The sequence below is a fragment of the Tiliqua scincoides genome, chromosome 1 (assembly GCF_035046505.1).
Source record: "Tiliqua scincoides isolate rTilSci1 chromosome 1, rTilSci1.hap2, whole genome shotgun sequence".
In the NCBI taxonomy this organism is placed as follows: domain Eukaryota; kingdom Metazoa; phylum Chordata; class Lepidosauria; order Squamata; family Scincidae; genus Tiliqua; species Tiliqua scincoides.
Genome location: NC_089821.1, coordinates 240097278 through 240119006, shown reverse-complemented (window position 1 = coordinate 240119006; position 21729 = coordinate 240097278). Strand labels below are relative to the sequence as shown.

The 21729-nt window shown below is 44.9% G+C and overlaps 1 protein-coding gene across 1 annotated transcript in view; it reads left to right on the top strand.

The window, feature by feature from the left end:
• Nucleotides 1–1363: 1363 nt before the first annotated feature.
• AARS2 (alanyl-tRNA synthetase 2, mitochondrial) overlaps nucleotides 1364–21729 on the top strand; it is a 33582-nt gene continuing 13216 nt past the window's right edge. The window contains exons 1-16 of the mRNA XM_066611607.1: nucleotides 1364–1591; nucleotides 2906–3094; nucleotides 4715–4860; nucleotides 5763–5957; nucleotides 6453–6597; nucleotides 8560–8705; nucleotides 9575–9683; nucleotides 11946–11984; nucleotides 13075–13186; nucleotides 13833–13960; nucleotides 14496–14637; nucleotides 16567–16736; nucleotides 17455–17568; nucleotides 19231–19371; nucleotides 20441–20578; nucleotides 21101–21210. Coding sequence (XP_066467704.1) covers nucleotides 1364–1591; nucleotides 2906–3094; nucleotides 4715–4860; nucleotides 5763–5957; nucleotides 6453–6597; nucleotides 8560–8705; nucleotides 9575–9683; nucleotides 11946–11984; nucleotides 13075–13186; nucleotides 13833–13960; nucleotides 14496–14637; nucleotides 16567–16736; nucleotides 17455–17568; nucleotides 19231–19371; nucleotides 20441–20578; nucleotides 21101–21210 — 2252 coding nt within the window. The remainder of the gene's footprint in view (nucleotides 1592–2905; nucleotides 3095–4714; nucleotides 4861–5762; nucleotides 5958–6452; nucleotides 6598–8559; nucleotides 8706–9574; nucleotides 9684–11945; nucleotides 11985–13074; nucleotides 13187–13832; nucleotides 13961–14495; nucleotides 14638–16566; nucleotides 16737–17454; nucleotides 17569–19230; nucleotides 19372–20440; nucleotides 20579–21100; nucleotides 21211–21729) is intronic.

Here is a 21729-nt window from a genome sequence, read left to right as displayed (position 1 = left end):
ATGTGTAAAAAATGGATTGCTGCTACAGATCTGTTCCAGTGCTCTCCTGCTTCTACGTTAATTTTAGCAACAGCAATTACAATGTTCCTGCAAAGGCATCACACAGTGTTGCAGTATTATTGCTCTACTTAAGGGCTGCAGCACCGGTGCTCCTTGCCCACTGCCAATTCTGGGCATTGTAAAAGTGCTGTAAGGCACTCTGGCACTCCGCCAGCAATGAGGCCAGCGTCCGTTGGCGCTGAACCTCTGTGCCAGCAGGACCTGTTGCTGAAACACCAGGCAGTATTCCCACCAGTCAGCAGGAAGGCTTTTTGGGGTGGGGGGGAGAACTGGGTGGTGAGAAGGAGAGCCAGAGAAACATTGGGCCTGGGAGGGGGATGGAGTCAGCAGCAGAGGCTGCTTCTATGCTCAAATCCTATGTCCACTCCCAAGCTGCAGACCCCTACACGGGCCTTCTGCACCAGTTCAAGTGCTGGTGCAGCTCCAAGGAGACCCACTGAGGCTGAATGGTGGCGGCCCCAGCCCTGCAGGATAAAGCGGCAGCCATTTTGGCACTACTGTTCTTTGTGAATGCCTGGCATTCTTTGCAAGGTTCTTACTTTTTCACTCTGCAGAGAGATTACTAGATGTACAGAACAGTATATGACCCATGTGTTTCCTGGCCCAGGAGGGGTTTAAGATATGGCGGCAGAGCCCGCTGCCGTCTCCATCCCCTCCTGCCCCAGAACGCTTCCTTCCTCGTTCCGCCACCCGGTGCTCGCCCAGAACTCTGGGCAGCGTGCAACGAGCCGTCCCCTGTGCTGGTTCAGCGTGGGCTTGCGCTGGGCCGGCACTGGACTTGGCCTGGCCGTGAGTGTCGCAGCCTTACGGCACATTTGCAGCACTCAGTGCCGGCCCGATTAGATTGGGCTCTTACTCTGTCATAAGTGAAAGTGTGTAATGGAAAGAGCCAGGATTCAACTGGAAGAATGCAGCATACAGAGGAAGGGCACAATCCTAACCAGGTCTACTCAGAAGAAAGTCCTATTTTGTTCAATGGGGCTTACTCCCAGGAAAGTGTGGTTAGGGCTGCAGCCTAAGGCCACAATCCTGTCCAGACTTTCCTGGGAGTCAGCTCCACTGGCTGCAATGGGCTTACTTCTGAGCAGCTATGCATAGCCTTGGGCGCTTCCCTACTTTTATCCTCACAACAACCCTGTGAGGGACGCCACGCTGAGAGGGTTGCCCAGAGAGGTTCAGGGCGCCCGAACGCTCAGCCACGAAGCCTCGGACCACCACCACCCCGTCGCGCTCTTGCAGCAGGGAACGCCCCCTTCCGCCCAACCCCGCAGCCGGGAGCGCCCCACTTCCGCCCGCAGTCAAAATGGCGGCCGCCGCCCAGCGCTCTATCGGGTGCCTTCTCCGAAGGCCCCCCGGGGGGCCGCGCGGGCTCTGCCGCGCTCGCTCTACCGCTCCTCCCGCGGCCGCGAGCGTGCGGCAGGCTTTCCTCCGCTTCTTCCGGGAGCGCTACGGGCACCGAGTGGTGCCCTCGGCCCCTGTGCGGCCTCGCGGTGACCCCGCTCTGCTGTTCGTCAACGCGGGCATGAACCAGGTGCGTCCTCGAAAAGGGCGCGGCGGGAAACGAGGACGGCACAGAAGGTTCCGCCGGGGCTCTGAGGCTTCAGTCGTTCCGTCTGCATCCTTGGTCTCGCAGCCTCATAAGCGGAGGGCGCGATCCCATGCGTGTCTACTCTGAAGCAAGCTCCATTGAGTTCAGGGGCTTACTCCCGGGAAAGTGTGGGTGGGATGCAGCCTCCACTTCTTTGTCATGAGGTCAGTCCTCTGCTGGAGGCAGGAAAAGGTGCAGATGTGACTGAGCTATGCTCCCTCCTGCCGTTGCCCTGGCAACAACCCATCCCTTGCGCAGCTGCCTCCCTGTAGGGAGAGAAGAGGCCAGAGAGCAGTTCCTCATAGCTACCACTGCTTGCCTTGGATGCAGAAACTATAGCATAAGCCAGTGTGTCTCAGCCGGTGGCGCGGGCACCACCATTGGCACTTGAGGTGGTGCCTGGTGGTACTCACAGAACCCCTGGACACCTGCCACCTGGGAGCAAGACCAGTAACATGACACAACAAACAGCAGTAGGAGGCTCGGCTTGGTGGGCAGAGCTCCAAAGCACACTTTTCCATGCTTGAAAAAGCCTTCCTGTCCACCCTGAGCCACATACTGGTGTTTGTGGTGTCACATCTGCCCTCCCAACCCAGAACTAACTGGTGATGGTGTCATCTCTAGTTTCTTCCAGTGGTACTTCAGATAGGTGAAGCCATGTCGGATGCAATGGGCTATGTCAGATGCAAGGGAGGGCACCAGAATTGTTGTTCTGGTGTGCTCCTTGGGGCATTGCTGGGCCACTGAGATACAGTAAGCTGGACTAGATGGGTCTATGACCTGATCCAGTGGGGCTGTTCTTATGTGAAGTGGTATGGCAGAGGATGAATGTTGAAAACACTGTCATAAGCCTAGCTGTCAAATAAAGATGTTGTCTTTAACACTTCAAGCCTGTTCAGTGTTTTGGATAGGAACTTTTCTACGTTGTGCAGTGTGGTAACTTGGCATACTGATAATATTATTAAAAGGCAACCTTCAGGTGTTGGTTGAATGTTAGATTTGTTTTGGTTTTTTAGCTTGTGCCAAGTACTAGGAATTTGGCTGATCTAACTGCACTTAAATTGGTATGAATGGTTGAAAGCAGAGTAGTATCCATTAAGTCAAACCACTTTTGTTTTAATGAAAACAAAGGAGGGCTACAGTTGCTGTCTGTAGAGAGAATTATGAATCCCCACTTTTTGTTCTTTCCTTGTAACAGCTTCATAGCCTAACCTCTGCAGTAGTATGCAATATGCTTGTTCCTTCTTACATTTCCAGTTCAAGCCCATTTTCCTGGGCACAGCAGATCCCCAGAGTGAGTTGGCACGCTACAGGCGAGTCGTGAACAGCCAGAAGTGTGTGCGTGCAGGTGGAAAGCATAACGATTTGGAAGATGTGGGCCGGGATGTTTATCACCACACATTCTTTGAAATGCTGGGAAACTGGTCCTTTGGTGATTACTTTAAAGTAAGATATCAGACCATTTTCTTGTAAATCAGATGTTGGGTCTGTCTTTCTTTAAATATCTTTTAATACTGAAGGCAAGGTTACGTTTCAGACCCTTGAGATTCTCTGTGAATGGTTTGCTTTGAACCACAGATTCTTAAGAACCGATTCAAAGATATAGAAGTAAAATGCAGTAAATCCTTTCTTGACCAGACCTCTTCAGACTGCTGTTGTAGAATTTTGTATTTGAATGTTCCCCCATGTCAAGAATGCCTGGTGTCAAAACAACTTTTCAAGAGAGAGTGAGCATAGCCTTCAGTTTGGTTTCCACACACCAGGCATCTTTATGTCAGCAAGCACAGTTGCACTGCTGCTGTTGCACAAATCTCCATTGTGGCTAAGGCAGAGTCAAGGAGACCCTCTTATTGCAAAGTGACAACGTACAGAACTGTGAGACAAATGAGGTTCTAATTTTCTTAGCATTAGTATTTAGAAATTTAACTTGATGTGTCTTTCTATCCCATACTTTTGCCTTTTATGCTTTAAACCAGGGGTGGGCAAACTTTCAGCTTTGGGGCTCCTGGACCTTTAACAATTGTGTAGAGAAGGGAATTTCAGCAGGGGCAGCTTGTTACCTGTGAAATGACAAGCTATACCTGCTGAAATTCCCTCTTCTGTACAATTGTTAAAGGCACAGGAGCCCTAAAGCTGAAAGTTTGCCCACCCCTGCTTTAGACAGTGTGAGAGAGGTTACTTGCATTTTTCCTCTACCAAAGTTGATGCCATCAGGTTTTTATATATGGTCTTTCCATCAAAAAGTTTCAGGCATCATACGTTTGGTTCTGACAGCCACCGTATTAATAATAATAATAATAACAGGTATTTATATACCGCCTTTCTTGGTCTTTATTCAAGACTTTATTCAAGGCGGTTTACATAGGCAGGCTTTATTAAATCCCTATTAAATAGGGGTTTTTACAATTTCAAAGAAGGTTCTTTCTTTCAAGAACTACTACATTCAAGGTGTTTCATTCCGATCTGGTTTCACATTCTGGCCTCCATCCTCCCACGCTCAGAGCAGATGGAATTGCTCGGCTTCAGCTTGTCAGCTGCTCCAAGGTCGCACGGTGCCGGTGGCCTCGAACAGGCGACCTTGTGGATGTTATCTTCAGGCAGACGGAGGCTCTACCCTCTAGAACAGACCTCCTGCCCTAATATGTATTAGGTAGTACGTATTAGATAATTAGACTGAGAAATATTGACTGAACCAAAATTACACAGTGAGTGGGATGGCTGAACAGGGATAAGGACTCTGGGCTCTTTTGGCTTTGAGATGTGACTTTGGGCACAATCCTAACCAATTTTCCAGCACTGGGGTAAGGGAACAAACATTCCCTTACCTTGAGGAAGCCTCTGTGACTGGCCCCCAACTGCAGGATGCAGCACATGCCCCACCGGCACAGCTATGCCAGTGCTGGAGAGTTAGTTAGGATTGCGCCCTTTGTCTGCTACTCCACAATTTCCTGAAACAGCAAGATAAGCAACAATGATACTCGGTCCACTTTGCATTGAGGAAGTTCTTGTCCTACCCTAATATTTGGATGTTCCCTTCATCATTTCACTTCCACTCTTCATCTTCAGGAGGAAGCATGTGGCATGGCATGGGAGCTCCTGACACAAGTCTATGAGATCCCAAAGGACCGTCTCTACGTCACCTATTTTGGAGGGGATGCCTCACTTGGCCTAAGTGCTGATGAAGAGAGCATGGAAATATGGCTCAGCCTAGGGTATGTAACTAAGAAAAATCTGACCTATGTGTTGTCCAGAGTTGTTTGTATTCATGCATTATTTCCCACGTTGCAATGAAAGGTTGCAATGCAAATGAAAGGTTGCAATGATGATTAGTTATGCATATTAATGTATTTATGCAAATTATGACTATTCTGAATATGCAGTACTAGGATGACTTGACACAGTCGGTCCTGTCAGTGGTTCTCAAACTTTTAGCACTGTGACTAATAATTTAAATAACATGATGCTAAGTCAGTCAGCAAGCCTGAGCATGGTTTCCAAAGCGTTGTTGGCCGGGTAGTGTCCCAGAATGCCTTACAGCACCACAGCTGGCACCTGGCCCACTTGATCATGCTCAGGTCCCTGCACAGCTGGCTTGGGTCTCCTGCTGGGTCTGGAGGCCACTGAATGCTTCCCCCCCGGAGGCCTCGCGATCCACTGGTGGGTCATGACCCCACAGTTTGGGAACTGGTGGTGTAGGTAATCAACCAGGAGTAAACATTTTTCCTTTCTCTTTTTTTTTTGAAATGAGATAGAAAAAGGGATCTTAAATCTTTTCCCTTGACTAATAGTTAGGGAGTTTTTCTCTTACATCAGAGTTGTCTTTGTAAAGAAGAGATGGCATCAAAAAACAGGAACATCTTGGACATCTACTGTCCTTTTTCTTGCTTAATGGCCTACCTAACAGAGGCTGTGGTTATCAAGAAGAAGCATGTCAACAGCAAGTTAACTTTGAAGCTGCAGTTACTCTCCTGCCACAGTGCAGTGGCAGGAACCTAGAGGGAACATTCTTCTTCTCCCCTACAGGCCACAGGTTCATAAGTTGAAGTGTTTGGGAAAAGAAAGGAGAGTGTATATTGTTTGTCCTAGCTCTGTTAGCTGTTCTCTTCCTTTTCAGTGTACCTCCCAGCCACGTGCTTCCTTTTCACCTGAAAGAAAACTTCTGGGAGATGGGTGATACTGGTCCCTGCGGTCCCTGCACAGAGATCCATTACGATCATGTGGGCGGTGGCAGAAATGTGGCAGCACTGGTCAACCAGGGGAGTCCTGACGTGGTGGAGATCTGGAACTTGGTTTTTATGCAGTACAGCAGGTATCAAATAGTTGGATTACTTGGGATCTGGACTTATTTCAGAGCCTCATTTCTTAGGCAGTGGCTCACATGCTCTATAGCAGGGGTGTCCGTTTCATATAGTGAGCCAAATAGCATTCATAACACCTGCTGAGGGCTGCAAGTGACATCATTAAGCAGGAAGTGGCCTCATTAAGCAGATGATGGCCAGAAATGAGCACTTCGTTCTCATGTAGAGCCTAATGATAACGGGGGTTGGATAAATTTTTACCAGGGCTGAGTCCATCCCCTGGGCCTTATGTTTGACACCCCTGCTCTACGGTAATGCATCTGCTAACTTTCGTGGCAGTTTTCCTGTTACTTCCAAATTGTGTTCTCCAAAAAAAAAAAAAGCTTCTTTCTTTCTTTGGTTCCTGTTGCTTTCTTATCTTCACCTTTAGCTGTGTGAATAAGCTCTTGGCCTCCACTTCAGACCTGTCTCTATTTTTTTTCCCTTGTCAACTGGTGCATTTCCAGAGAGGCTGATGGGAGTCTTCGTCAGCTGCCCCAGCACCATGTGGATACAGGAATGGGCTTGGAAAGGTTGATGACTGTTCTGCAGAACAAGCGCTCCAATTACGACACAGATCTCTTTGCACCTATTCTGGATGCCATCCATAAGGTGATTATCACTGCTGGAGAAACACAGCCAACACTTCAGCTGTGAAGTTTTCATGTGAAAGCTGCATGCCCGCTCAGTAGGCTGCTGACCTACTTATTGACCCTGTGGTCACTAGCATCATAGTTTGAAATTTTCTCTTGAGAAGAGGTATGAGCAGCACTAGTAGATGATCGCCAGATAAAAACAATCACTATGAACAAATGAAACTGCTTCTGCTGAGCCAGATCATTGGACCCTCTATCTCATGTCGGCTACACCAGCGGTCTCCAAAGTGGAGACTGCTGTATGCCGGTAAAGGCGTCCCCAGTTCGGACAAAGCTTCTTGTTCCAGCTGGGGGCCTCTCCATTCTCCTGCAGATTGCCCCCTGACCTTTGCAGTGGCTGGCTGACTGGCAGTGGTTCTCCGAGATGTTAGGCAGGGATGTTTCCCAGTCCTACTGGAGATGCCAAGGATTCAACCTAGAGCGTTCACATGCAAAATCTCTACTCTCCCAGTGAACTTTGGCCCCTCCTCTTGATTGTGTGAAGTTTCTCCCAGCAACTTGGTTGGTTTTTTGATTTGGCAGGAAAGAACACCTTGGTACACACATGCTCTGACTCTTTAGAGGAAAGGCAATGTGGACAGCTGGGAAGCACCAGTGCCTGTTCCTCTGTAGAATAGGGGTGTCAGACATAAGGCCTGCAAGCCAAATGAGACCCCCGTGAAGCAATTTATCCAGCTCCCATTATAACTGGGCTCTCCCAGCATGGTAATTGGGCTCTTCCATATCTTGAAAATATGAACAAAATTTGCACATTTTAGCTTTTGTCATTTGTATGTAGTGAGTTTCTGAGGAAAAAAAAGTGCTTGTTTCTGGTGAGCATCTGCTTAATGATGCCACTTCTGGCCCTCAGCAGGCACCATGAATACTAGCTTCAGCCCTCTGTATGAAATGAGTTTGAATCCCTGCTCTATACTGCCCCTGCTTCTCTGGCAGAAGCCCTAAAAGGGTCAGGAAAAACAACAGTTTGCTGATGCTCCTCCTCACTTGCTACTGATAGAACTATGGGCCTTGATTCCTGCCCCATGTGTATATAGGAATGGGCTTGGAAATTGATTCCTGAATGGAAAAACCAAGTCTCCAAGGTGTGGATTGAGGGCCCAATCCTATCCCATTTTCCTGGGCCAGTGCAGTGGTGTCAGTGGGATGTGAGCTGCATCCTTTGGTGGGGAGGCAGTCACAGAGGCCTCCTCAAGGTAAGGGAACACTTGTTCCCTTATCTCCGGGCTGCATTGCGGCTACACCAGTGCTGGAATGTTGGATAGGATTGGGCCCTAAGTGGCAGCACTAACACCCTTGCAGTCTTGAGATCAGGGGGTGAGTTCCCTGGCACTTTCTTAGCTGTCTCTTCAAGTCTAAAGCGTTGGCCGCACAGCCACATCAGTCCCCCAATATTCATTTCAGAGTGGAAAGTGAAGCTATGTACAAAGAGGAAGGAAGAATAGGGGGCAGTTGTATCAGTGCAAAAGTGTTTGCAAAATACATGTGTGCACTTACAAAAATACACATATAGAAATTGATTACATATATAGGGAGAGGATGTTCTTCTGTATGTAGTCCATTAGTTTGAAGGGCTTTAGCCTGTCCATTAAAAGTTCATTTTTGCTGTGATCCAAAGCTCATTTTCCTGGCAGTAAGCGTCTTTGAACCCAGGGGAACTATTAGACATCTTCAAACAGAAATGCTGAGGGAAACGTTATACAGTGGTAATTTGAAGGAAACATCTGCAATATACACATCTACTATAACTATACTAAAACCTGCTTATGCTATCCCAGCTCATGTTGTACATAGCTGACATATAAGGTAAGGTCTATAATAAGGTACTGTAAGAGCGCTAGTCTCAGATTTAGTGTGTTATACCGTGACTTTTAGGTGAGACTCTCAGATTTCCTAAAACATTTCTGTCTTTCTCTTTCAGGGCTGTGGTGGGCCCAGCTACCAGGGCCTGGTTGGTGAGGCTGACACTGGGGGTATCAACATGGCCTACAGAGTTGTGGCAGACCATGCTCGCACCTTGGCTGTGTGCATTGCTGACGGTGTTTACCCAGGCATGTCTGGTGCCGAGTAAGGAAGAAGAACAATAATAAGGTTTGGGTGGGAAGAAGAAATCACACTCATCTTGAGAAAGCTTAGGGATGCTTGAGCAGGATGGGAAAAAAATGTGAGAAAACTGGAGGGAGAAGGTTGTTTAAGAATATTTTGGGTGCTTAAGGCAGCATCTTAAGATAAGCATGGTGACTAGTGGCCTGTGGTCCCTGGTTCCAGACGTAATGCACATTGTGCTAGCAGCTGCTGCTTTATGGCTGATGTGAAGGAACCACTGATGGTGTGCTCTGTCAGGCCATCACCAGCCAGTCCAGACCAGCCTCCTGGGCTCCAGTGGGTGGCCAAAGCTCTGCCATGGAAGGCAGGCCAGCAGGGAAGGTGGGAGGGAGGAGTGGGTGGATGGGGCAGGGAGGGGCAGATTGGGTGCAGGAAGGGGGAAGGTTCAGCTTCAGCAGCACCTGCCAAGTTCTAACCACCTTCCCAGGCCTGATCCAGCTGCACAGCTCAGAATGGATTTGCACAAGTTATCAAGCTCGCACAGTTCCTGGATGACCCATAGCAGTTGCTTGGGCTTATGCCTGGGCAGGGGAACAAATCTTTACCTCAGGGGGACCTCCAGAGGCCAAAACTCCCCTGTGGCGTTGGCACCTCTGTATCTCTGCATGGAGAGTTAGGATAGGTAGTGGAGTTAGGAAACTGGGTGGGAAACAGACAAAAGAGTTGACTGCATGTGGCACATGTGAGATGTATGTGGAATGATGAACAGTGGTAGTGGATTCTAAAGTATGTCGGTGGGAAGCTGAGTGGGTACATGTGAGATGGTCTGACCAATGGGATTTGAGCATTGAGAACAATGAAGCATATTGAAAACCATATTTTGTCTGCAGGCTTGTTTTACGTCAAATCTTGCGTAGAGCTGTGCGATTTTGCTCTGAAGTTCTCCATGCTCCACCTGGGTTCCTGGCCAGTTTGGTGCCTGTTGTGGTAGAAATTCTGGTAATTGATTTATTTTCCTGGGGAGAGACACTGCTTAAAGCTATCATCTTACATAGTGCTAAAAAATTTTCTTTCAAATATTGTAGCACAGTGGTTCTCACACATTTAGCACTGGGACCCAGTTTTTAGACTGAGAATCTGTCAGGACCCACCGGAAGTGATATCATGACCAGAAGTGATATCATCAAGCAGGAAAATTTTTAACTATCCTAGGCTGCAACCTACCCACACTTATCCAGGAGTAAGTTCCATTGACTATCATTGTTAAAAGAATATACATAGTAGCTTGTTAAAAGTACAGGTCTGTAACATTTCCCCAAATGCAGTCACATACCATGGTAGCATCAAGTCTAATTTATTAAAAATAAAATATTGAAATGAATGGGGACCCAAATTGGCTGGGACCCAAATTGGCTGGGACCCAAATTGGCCCACCTACTGTGTCCTGACCCATGGTTTGAGAAACACTGTCGTAGCAGTTTCCCCTAACTGTTACCTAGACTAGGAGTCCTAGTGGAATGGCAAAAGATGATCAGACATGTTTCCCTGAGATGATGCACCCAATATTTGGTCACTGATTTATGATCATGACATATTGGTAAATCATAGTTTTTCTTTCTTAGTGTTCCTAAAACCATTATCTGAACAAAGAAAAAGAAAACTCTTGAATTATAATACATTGTTCTTGTGTTCCCTGTCTCCCAGTTGTTGCTGAAATTGCTAGGGCTGGCACAAGGGATGGAAGGTCAGCTCAGGAGACAGATCTTGGGGTGTTGGTGGACAGCTTAATGAAAGTGTCAACCCAATGTGTTGCAGTAGTGAAGAAGACCAATTTCATGCTAGGGATCATTAAAAAGGGGATTGAGAATAAAACAGCTAATATTATAATGCTACTACACAAATCAGTGGTACAGCTACACTTAGAGTATTGTGTTCAGTTCTGGTCCCCACATCTTAAAAAGGACATATCGGAACTAGAAAAGATGCAGAAGAGATGCAAAATGATTACTGGGCTGGGGCTCACCTCCCTTATGAGGAAAGGCTGCAGTGCTTGATGCTCTTCAGTCTAGAAAAGAGGTGCCTGAGGGGGGACATGATTGAGACATACAAAATTGAACAGGGGATCAACACAGTGGTTAGAGGGATGCTCTTTTTCCTCTCACACAACACCAGAACCAGGGGACATCCACTAAAATTGAGTGTGGGGAGAGTTAGAACAGGCAAAAGAAAATATTTCTTTATACAGCATGTAATTAGTCTGTAGAACGCCTTGCCACAGGATGTGGTGATGGCATCCAGTCTAGATGCTTTTAAAACAGGATCGGTGAGATTTCTGGAGGAAAAGTTCATCACATGTTACAAGCCGTGATGGGTATGTACAGTCTGAGATTAGCTGGTTACACATTATGAGGGCCGGGTAGGAATTTTTTTCTGTCACCTGCATTGGCTGTGGATGGCTGTTTTTTCACCTACGCCAGACTGGCGAGGGAGAGAAGGTATATTCAGTAGGTTTCGTGCGTTAAAGTTGGTCACTGTGTTTAATAAAGTAGCACAGCTTAAACATAATTGCAATCTGGTGTCTTTTCTGGTGTGAGCGTAAATAGAATGCTAGATGCAGAGAGGTGACAGCGAGATGCAAGTGTCTTGTGGTCTTATGTGTGCTCCCTGAGGCATATAGTGGGCCACTTTGAGATACAGGAAGATGGACTAGATGGGCTCTGGGTCTGATCCAGCTGGGTTGTTCTTATGTTCTTAAGGTGGAATATGAAAACATAAAGATCACTGGAAATAAAGTTCAAGCTGTGCCCCCCCCCCCCCAATATAAGGAAAAACACTGATAGGTGCAGCAGATCTTCTCTTCCAATGAGCTGTTTTATAGAGCATCTGCTAGAGTCACTGCAATATCTGCATCATGATGCATATCAGGCAGTTATATTTGAAGACATTGAGATCAGGAAATTTATAGTAAGGACACTTTGGCTGCGTCCTTACTATTTCGCGTTTTTCTTGGGTGAACATTAGCCATCCTCTCATGCTGCCTCAGGAAAGAAAGGCATATATAGTGCGTAGGATAAAAGACTTTATGTATTGCTGGGCACATCAAAGCATAAACTGTCACTTTAAATTGAATAATTCTTGACATGAGCCCTGTTAAAAACCTGCTGTAATGTGTCAAGTTGTTCTCTAGAAGGAATGTGGTTTGTGGGTGGGAAGATTCTTTTTCATAATGTCATCCATTGACCTGTGATTCTCCTTTTACAGGGAGATGCTTATCCAGAGCTGAGGAGAGATACAGACAAGGTGAGCAGATGGATCTGGTGGAGTAAAACTTCTGTCTAATCACTTACTATTACAGAGTTGATGAGTGGGAGGACCTCTTTAAGCACCCTCATCAGTGCAGACTTGTACAGCAACCTCCAAGTGACTGTCATAGAGACTGGTGGTATATTTTATTCTGGCTGCATGTTTCCTCTGCATCTTTCATACTAATGAGAAAAATAAGCTGTAGACTAGCATAAGTGACACATGCTGAATAGGTGCATATTAATGATTCCCCCCTGCAATTTGAAAGTCAGCTGTGCAGTTTGTTTCTGTGCCACAATTGGACGTTTTTAGTGAATCAGTTCATGTGCTGATTAGATTCACTTGGAACCCAGTTCTGAAAATTGTGCACAACTTGGAGTTCTTTCTTGTACAGCTATTGCTCCTACAGTCTAATGTTGGGCATGGTGATACTCATATAAATGACTTTTTTTTTTTTTTGCAGGCACAGTGAGCATAACTGAACTTCAAATCTTCTTTCTGCCACCCAGTTCTGCTAAAACCCCTTAACTCTGACCTTGCTGCTGTCTTCATCAGATTTCAGCCCAGGGTTCTTCAGACACATTGTGCTTGGTTCTGCATGTGGTTCTCTACTGTTCATGCTTTAGAATGCTCATTGAATTTGCAGGAATTGTTGGCCTATTGTCCCAAATTCAGGTCCCTTGTTGTTAAATGACTCTAAAAGGAGGCAGAAAAATGCAACATCCACTTTAATCTCTGTATTGGCTTTTTCCAAACTACTTGAATCATGTGAGAGTCTAAATGAAAATCTATCTAGTATAGGGTCTCTTTGCTATAGCTCCTCTTGTTTATTTTGCACAAATTTTGTACATTGGATTGAGCCTACAGACTCTTGTATGAAATCTGTTAATAGCTTGGCAACTTTTTGAGTAACCGTTTCTTTTTCTGTTTTCATTATATTGAGTATATTTATATACCACTTTTCAACAAAAAGGTTTAACAGTTCTGGCATACTTTAGCATCTGTTGTGGTCCTTCTCATGAAGAATTGATTCAGCTAACCCCTCCCTAAGGTGGCATTCCTGAATGTGTCTTTCATCTCCTTGCAGGTCATGAATGTCATCAATGAGAATGAGGATGCATTCCTCTCCTCCCTCTTGCGGGGACGTCGTGTAATAAACAGGACGCTCCAGCAGATGGGTAATTCCAAAGTCTTCCCAGGTAAGGATTTGGGGTTTTTTTTTTTGTGTAATAACTGAAGGAGATCCGTGAATGAAACTGAGGCATCGCCAGTGGTATGTTTCTGTTGAGCTTCCCTGTCCTTGACTCTGGAAAGAGAAGATAAATCTTCTTTGGAAAATAAATGCATTCAAATGCACACGTAATGTGCTTAACATGCATGTTCAGTAGTAGAGCAGTGATTGGGTTTGGGGTTTTCTGGCTTTCTCCTGACCTGCTGGTTCCTACAAGGAATCAGCCTTGTTCTTTCTGGTCTCTCCAGCTCAGTAGGCTAGAGACAAATTCATCTCAAGGCCTGATGGGCTGCATGTGTACTATAGTGTGTGCGGCCCGTGTGCCAAAAAAGTTTGCAACTGCTATTGTAAAGTACATGCTAACTAACTGAAGCTGAACTAGCATGCTAACATGCTAAAGTCCCACAAGACACACTTCCGGAGGAGTGAATGCTTAGTCCAAGCCTGTTCAACAACATTATCTGCTTGCCAGAACAATTTTTGTTTAGCTGCCACCCCCAGAATTTTATAGATCAGAATATGCTGAGACTCCCGCTAAGTAATTGTAGTATCTGAAGTCCATATTGTGTTCTTTTTCCTCGTGTCTTGTTCATTGGTCTTATTTCTGTCTGCAGTGGACATAGCGTGGTCTCTCTATACCAACTTGGGGTTCCCCCTGGATCTCATTGGCTTGATGCTTGAAGAAAAGGGGATCCAGCTGGACAGTGCTGCTTTGAACCGTTTGATTCAGGAAGATGCTGAAGTAAGACACAAACTTTCCTCTTTCATAAACCACATTAACAAACCTCAAACATTGCCTCTAATTACCATCCTTAGAAGTGGTTTTAAGGGAATATTTAATTGAAGAAGCCCCTATGCTTGTATTAGTGACTCAAAATCCACAAATGATATTGGACACTAGTTCTAAACTCCACCCCAAAATCTTAATTTTATCCTAAAGCAGTTCAAATTCAGCAAATACATTTGCACAGGAGATGCAAAACATTCAACCTCCTTTCCTTATTCTGGATCTGCTCTTTCAAATGTCTGCTGCATATAGAATTTTCCCAGGTTTGTGCAGCAGCAGCAGGAAAGGAAATCTGATCATATAGCAGGGAATGTTATAGGTAGGGGCACAATATCTACAAGCTTGATTTGAATTGAGATTCTCAGGAATCCAAATTCAGTCCCCAATGCCAGATTGCTTGTGGAAGTATCAAAGAGTTCTGTACAATAAATGTTACGAAACGAGTGGGCCTCGGCTGTCCCTAAATTTTTTCTTTTCTATACCTGTGCAGCGCAAAGTTCATAGTCAGCAAGAGCAGAGCTCTGCGGTGCAGCTGGATGTGCATTCATTGGCCAAGTTGCGGCAGGATGGTGTGTCTCCTACTGATGACTCTCCCAAGTATGCCTATGAACTTGGGCAGGATGGAAGATATGGTAAGGCTCCTGATGTGTCTGAAGGAGTGTTGAGAGAGCCCTCTGGAGGAAAAGGAATTCTAGCTGGCACCCAGGAAATCTCTGAAGGAGATCCTTCATCTTAAGTGTCTGAGATTCGTTGCACAGGATAAATGCTGTCTATACTTTGTAAACTAATGTTTACCTTAGTCTATGAAAAACTGCATATGCTACCCCAGATCACCAAAGTAATGTCATTACAGACATACAGACTATGTCATTAAGTTGCTGTAAGTCTAGCAAGGGGATCATTTGTGACTTATTCAAATATGTTCACTATTTCTTCCTGCTGAGGCAAGAATTTTACATAACTGCTTACCTATACATAAAAATTTCATTTACAGAGGCCAGATTTAAGGCAATTAGGATATTAAAACATAAGAACATAAGAACAGCCCCACTGGATCAGGCCATAGGCCCATCTAGTCCAGCTTCCTGTATCTCACAGCGGCCCTCCAAATGCCCCAGGGAGCACACCAGATAACAAGAGACCTCATCATGGTGCCCTCCCTTGCATCTGGCATTCTGATATAACCCATTTCTAAAATCAGGAGGTTGCGCATACACATCATGGCTTGTACCCCATAATGGATTTTTCCTTCAGAAACTTGTCCAATCCCCTTTTAAAGGCGTCTAGGCTAGACGCCAGCACCACATCCTGTGGCAAGGAGTTCCACAGACCAACCACACGCTGAGTAAAGAAATATTTTCTTTTGTCTGTCCTAACCCGCCCAACACTCAATTTTAGTGGATGTCCCCTGGTTCTGGTATTATGTGAGAGTGTAAAGAGCATCTCCCTATCCACTCTGTCCATCCCCTGCATAATTTTGTATGTCTCAATCATGTCCCCCCTCAGGCGTCTCTTTTCTAGGCTGAAGAGGCCCAAACGCCGTAGCCTTTCCTCATAAGGAAGGTGCCCCAGCCCCGTAATCATCTTGTGATATTGTGGTTTGATTTTTTTTAATGGTTGTTTACTGTTCCCTTTAGTAAAACGCACACTTATGTTTTAGTTTCCTGGCTTCAATGTACTCAATAGCTTTCAATTTAGAAATATGTGGAAACAAGGTGCTTAAACCTTACCAGTTACCAGTAACTGGGGGCATTATAGTAACTGTGGCATTATAGTCTTTTAGTAGAGAGCAAAGTGATAGCTAGGCTTTCTAAAGGTTGGGATGAGAGCACATAATATAATGTGACAATGGCCATGGAGGTATGTATGTTGTTTCAGTATAAGCACTGAGAAGCAGTAGTGGACCTGAGCATACATCAGGGTTGAAATGCACATACAGGCAATCTTTCTCACTTTTTATCGCAGGTACTAATGTTTATGTTGGGGGGAAAATAACCCAACAGCCCTGTTTGATGGAGATGGTTGTATCTGAGTTTTAAATGCCTGCTCACTTCAAAAGTATCACTTGAGTGTTCCTGTTGATAGACAACAATTGATCAAGTAATAGTTTCTAGCAAGATATCTTTTGGGTTGGATCTTTGCAGGGGTAAAAATGACAAATTTATGCAAGTTGTATGCTTGTCTTAATTGAAGCAAGCCTCAGGGTGTCGCTGTTTCTTACATAACATAAAACAGGTTTATAAGTGTGTTCTTGAATGAGTTCACATGATCAGTTTAAAGTTCAGCTTACTGCCTTCTAGCTTGTCCCCCATTGCAAAGTAATTGGTTAACATAACAAGGAGTGATCAGTAATAGTTCATCCATAATACACATACTTTAAAATAAAAGTAAATCAGGCAGGTTATGAACTTGTAGGCCATGAGCAGTACTCACCCCTGTCTGTCAGTGTTGACAATACTGACCTAAGTGGATCGATGGTCTGGCAGTAGTCTAGGCTTGACCACTGAGTCTAGGTTTACACAAAGAAATGTAGAACATGATATTCTTCTTGTTCTTTGCAGTGTTCAAGCCATGTCAAGCCACTGTTCTGGCGCTATACAAAGATGGGTCGCTCCAAAAGGAAGTTGGTGGAGGGCAACGCTGCGGTGTCCTCCTGGACAGGACTTGCTTCTATGCAGAACAGGGAGGCCAGGCACCTGATCAAGGCTACATGGTGCACGTGGGGCAGCAGGTGAGCTTCATCACAGGAACTTACTGAGCCCTGGGTTTACTCTTAGGCTGACCATGGCCAGAAACTGATTGTCCATCTTGGATTTAGTCACTGAGCAGCAGCACTACCACTCTTTTCTTTGTCCAGGCTGCTTTGTCTGTGTCTTGGCCACTACCTGAAATAGGAGCAAAAGAACTGTTGCCTAACAGAAGAATGCTAGGGAAATTCTAATGCAGGAAATGTGTTCACTATGAAGGTGAACACTGTTGTGGTGGTACACTGTTATTGCACCAGCAGTTGAATCAAATATTTTCTTTGTTGCCTTAGCTGTGCCACACTCCCTTGTTGTAGATGGCTACTGCTCTAGCTAGGGATTGGCCAGAATTCCTTCCGGGTTCATTAGTGCCACCCCTTGGTGAACCAAACAGTGTATAAGGTCATTGCAGAGCCTTTCTCCACTGCTGACAAAGAAGCTAGAGAACTCATTGGTCATGGATGTGAGTTCCTTGAGGGACCTAAGAGATACATCATTAGTAGCATCATTGCTGGGCACAGAAGACTTGTGTTTTGTGTATTTCATTATGTACTTGAGGTTAATCTCTGAGTTTTCAAAGGTCGTTGAATTAATGCTTTTTCAGAGCTGCTAAAATGGTCCAAGTTCCCTGTATTGCTCTGTTGGATCTGCTCTGGGAAAAGAATCAAGCGTCTGTACTAATCTTCTCATTTGTCTGTCTTTGAGGATGTGCTTTTCCCAGTGGAGTCGGTACAAGTCTCTGGAGGCTACGTGGTCCATGAAGTGATAGTCTCTGAGACCCTGAAGGTTGGGGACCAAGTTCAGCTCTTTGTGGATGAGGTAATCGTTCTTACTTTTTGATGCTTGGGAATGTCTGGATTTATTCTGTGTCTTGTACAGTACATAATAACATAAGAACAGCCCCACTGGATCAGGCCATAGGCCCATCTAGTCCAGCTTCCTGTATCTCACAGCGGCCCACCAAAGTAGTGGTTTTCAAGTAGTTTTCAAGTCTTCCACATAACAGCCTTGATGGACAGGAAAGGAACGGAGTGAAAGAATGTTACATCATAGCCACGAAAGGGGGTTCAGGGTATAGAAATCCTGTACAGAGTTCAGATTTTACCTCCATTGCACTTGCACGCTATGTTCCTTTCAATCATTTTTTTTACTGTTCTTAATAAGCAATAAAGTGTTATAACTTTTAACTAGAATAGAAGGAAGAAATCCCCAATAATTCTCTCTTGTGTGCCCCACACACAGGAATCTGTGAAGTGCTTTTTGATCATAGTTCATTACAACACCATTTTGAGATAGGTCACTGCCAAGTGAAATGAATAGTCTTTATTAGGCAAGTTACCTTCAAAGGCTTTTTGGGGAAACTACCCTTCTGTAATGGTAGGTACATAGCAGAAGTGAAATATCACATTAGGAGTTTGACATGTGATACAGAATCTTTTAGGTTGTTCAAGTTTGCTTTTATTATTTCTCGTTACTATTTATATTCTACCCTTCACTGCACGAAAATCTTCAAGGCAACTTAGCCAATAAAATCTAAAACAATCTTCTGTTTTTGATTGTGTTGTATTTCTAATTGTAAGCTGCCTTAACTACTGCCCTGATTAGAGAGGAGAGATATTTTAATTATGAAAAAGAGATAAACAAGCAACAGTTAAAAACAATTTTCATTGCAGATTTAAAGCTTAGGAAAATGAAAAAGGTAAGTGTCAGGCAGGTCTTCTTGGAGACAGCCTTCCATAATCAGGAAGAAAGAAGCTGAATAATAAAAAGGGGAAGGGCACCACAACTGAGAAGGCCATTCCCTTTTTATTATTTACCTTGTTTCTTTATCGAACCCATTCACTGATTTGGAGTATAAAGAGTTTAAATTAATCACTGCTATGAAGTGAATGTCTTGGAAATCAAGAGTTGTATTTCAGGAGGTATAACAAGGACCCAGGGGTTTTTGTTGTTGTTTTTACCCCATTGTGCAGACTCTTTCCCCTCCCATTCCTAGGAGAATAAGAAAAAACAAATGTGGAGTTAGTGCATTGTTAGGTGTTATCACACTACGGATGCAGGCATTGCCCCACTGCACACAGGCATGATATGCTGTGCTTCCCTTGGTGCTAACAAAAGTGGGTTGGAGGAGGAAGAGCCATGGTCCTGTGGAAGATTACATGTTTTGCATGCAGAAGGTTCTTGAGTCAATCCTTGGCAACTCTAGTTTAAAAGAATCTCAAGTAGTAGTAGGTCTGTGTAGTAGTAGTGTAGTAGTATACCCCTGGATCAAACTTGGAGAGCCATTACCAGCCGGAGCAGATAGCTCTGGAGTAGATGCTCCAGTGGTCTGGCTTTACAAGGCACTTTCATATGTTCACAGATACTGCACAACACATTCATTGTGTATTTTGCCCTTACTTTCCTCCCTTTTACTGGAAAAGGCTTCGGTGCCCAGGCCTCACTTTTTATTTGGAGCATTTCTTCTACATTAACTTTCAGGTCAAACGGCTGGCCTGCATGGTGAACCACACTGCTACCCACCTGCTGAACTTTGCGCTTCACCAGGTCTTAGGAGACAGTACGGAGCAGCGGGGATCCCATGTGACCGCTGAGCACCTGCGATTCGACGTCAGCACCAAGGTAACTAAGATCTTGAGGCATGCAGTGTTGAAGCAGTGAGGACGAAGAAGCCAGAGCATCTATGAAGTTAGTCTGCAAGAGTAAACCTGACACTTCTGCTCTCCTCCAGGGCAGGAGGTCTGGTCTAGAGGGTAGAGCCTCCATCTGCCTGAAGATAACATCCACAAGGTCGCCAGTTCGAGGCCACCGGCACCGTGCGACCTTGGAGCAGCTGACAAGCTGAAGCCGAGCAATTCCATCTGCTCTGAGCATGGGAGGATGGAGGCCAGAATGTGAAGCCAGATCGGAATGAAACACCTTGAATGTAGTCGTTCTTGAAAGAAAGAACCTTCTTTGAAATTGTAAAAATCCCCATTTAATAGGGATTTAATAAAGCCTGCCTATGTAAACCGCCTTGAATAAAGTTTTGAATAAAGACCAAGAAAGGCGGTATATAAATACCTGTTATTATTATTATTATTATTATTATTATTATTATTATTATTATTATTATTTAACTGTCAACCATGTAGTATTGCCACTTGCACCAGTGGATTACACTAAAGGTGCAGTCCAAAGCTGCTCTCGCACTAAGTATGGTGGGAGCCTTTACCACGGTGAAACTAGCTGAGAGCACAATTACTGTCTTGTACTGATATAGAGACATATGCTTTGTGTACTTTCCTAACTAACTGCATTTGAAAGAGCCTGATTCATTAGGGATGCAATCCTATGTGCGTTTACTTGGGAATAAATGTTTATCTGACCTTCAGAGCGTACCTGAACTTTTGGTGACTTAGTTCTTAGTAGACATGCCTAGGATTGCACTGTAAATCTTGATAAGCTGCTTTTGCATCTCTCCCAAGGATTGTTATAAGTGTTGAGAAAATAGCTAGGGAATCAGTATGAAGAGCACTAGCTCTATTTTATAGGCAGGGAAATGAAGACATAAAAGGAGGACAAGTACTGTTAAAACCTGAAATAGAATGCCATCGTCCTGCCTCTTGGGCCTCTGCCCTCTTCCAGTGCTTCATTCCTCATGTAGCTTAACTTGGCATCTCTCTAACGAACATACAATCCCCTTCACCAGGTTCCTGTAAAGACACATCATCTGCAAGACATAGAAGATGTGATGCACGAATTGATCAAGCGAAATGAGTTTGTCTACACAGCAGAAGTTCCCATTGAGCTGACAAGGGGTGTGGAAGGACTCCGGAAACTGGATGAAGTAAGACAGGAGAATGTACTGACAAAAGCAGGAGTCTTAATTTAATCAAAGTCATATCCAAAACGTTTATGGCCTCGATGCAGTTTGGAGGGGGTTGCAGATTCAGATCCAGCAGGGTGATATCCCTGAAAGGAGGACTGCAGAAGATCTTTTTTTTTAAACAGCCTTCTGCCTTGTAGCTAGATTCAACCAAACAAGCTGTATATCTCCATTGCTATAACTGAATGAGAGAAGAGCTCAAAAACTGTGGTACTCTCTCCTTCCTGTCTATCACTAAAAGCACTCCCACTGAAACTGCTGACACAGTTTCCCCTGCTTCTATTTTTAGTGCAACTGCCAAATAATTCCCCTTACTAGATAAGTGAATTGAACCCCTTGAACCTTCAACAGATGTGTGCTGCATGCCTTTCTCCTGTTCAATTTACCAAAGCAAAATCGGCTGAGTAGTTATACTGGGAGCAGTCTGAGGTGTTTTTGCTGATCTGGGCTTCCTCCTTTTTTTTTTTTTTTGTCCTTCTTCAGGTGTACCCAGATCAGGTGCGAGTTGTGTCTGTGGGGGTTCCAGTGGAGAGAGTGGTGGCCCAGGGCTCCAAGGATGCCATGCACACCTCTGTGGAGCTCTGCTGTGGCACGTAAGTGTTGTCCTGGCCCCTCATTCTCCCAGATCAGAGACTTGCTGCAGAGGCCTGTAACTGTGCTTGTGAACTCTTTTCCTCCCTCTCCCTCCTTGAAAAACAACTGTGTTTTCCCAGATTCAAGGGAAGGATCAGAATTGGTGTTGCTCCCCTTCATCATTGTAACTTAGCAAATATTACTTAGTGATTAGAGCCTTCCTCAGCAGGTATCATTCGTGGCTTTGGGGGTGAGCTTCCTTCCATTTCTTCGTGGCTTCAGTTATTACTGTGAAATGATTGGTTCTGCTATATTGGGGGGGGGGCAGAACTGCTTTAGAAAGGACTCTCTAAACAAAAAGTGATGCTGAAATGTGGATTCATTTTCTGTTTTTGTTCCACTGTGGTTATTTATCACTGCTCATGCCCTGCGAATGAATTTCAGATCTCTTGCAAGGACTTGAAATCCCATTGGTCCAATTAGAACGTCTATCATTCCTGTAATGCCAGACCCATGGTTCTAAATAGAAGGAGCTGCCT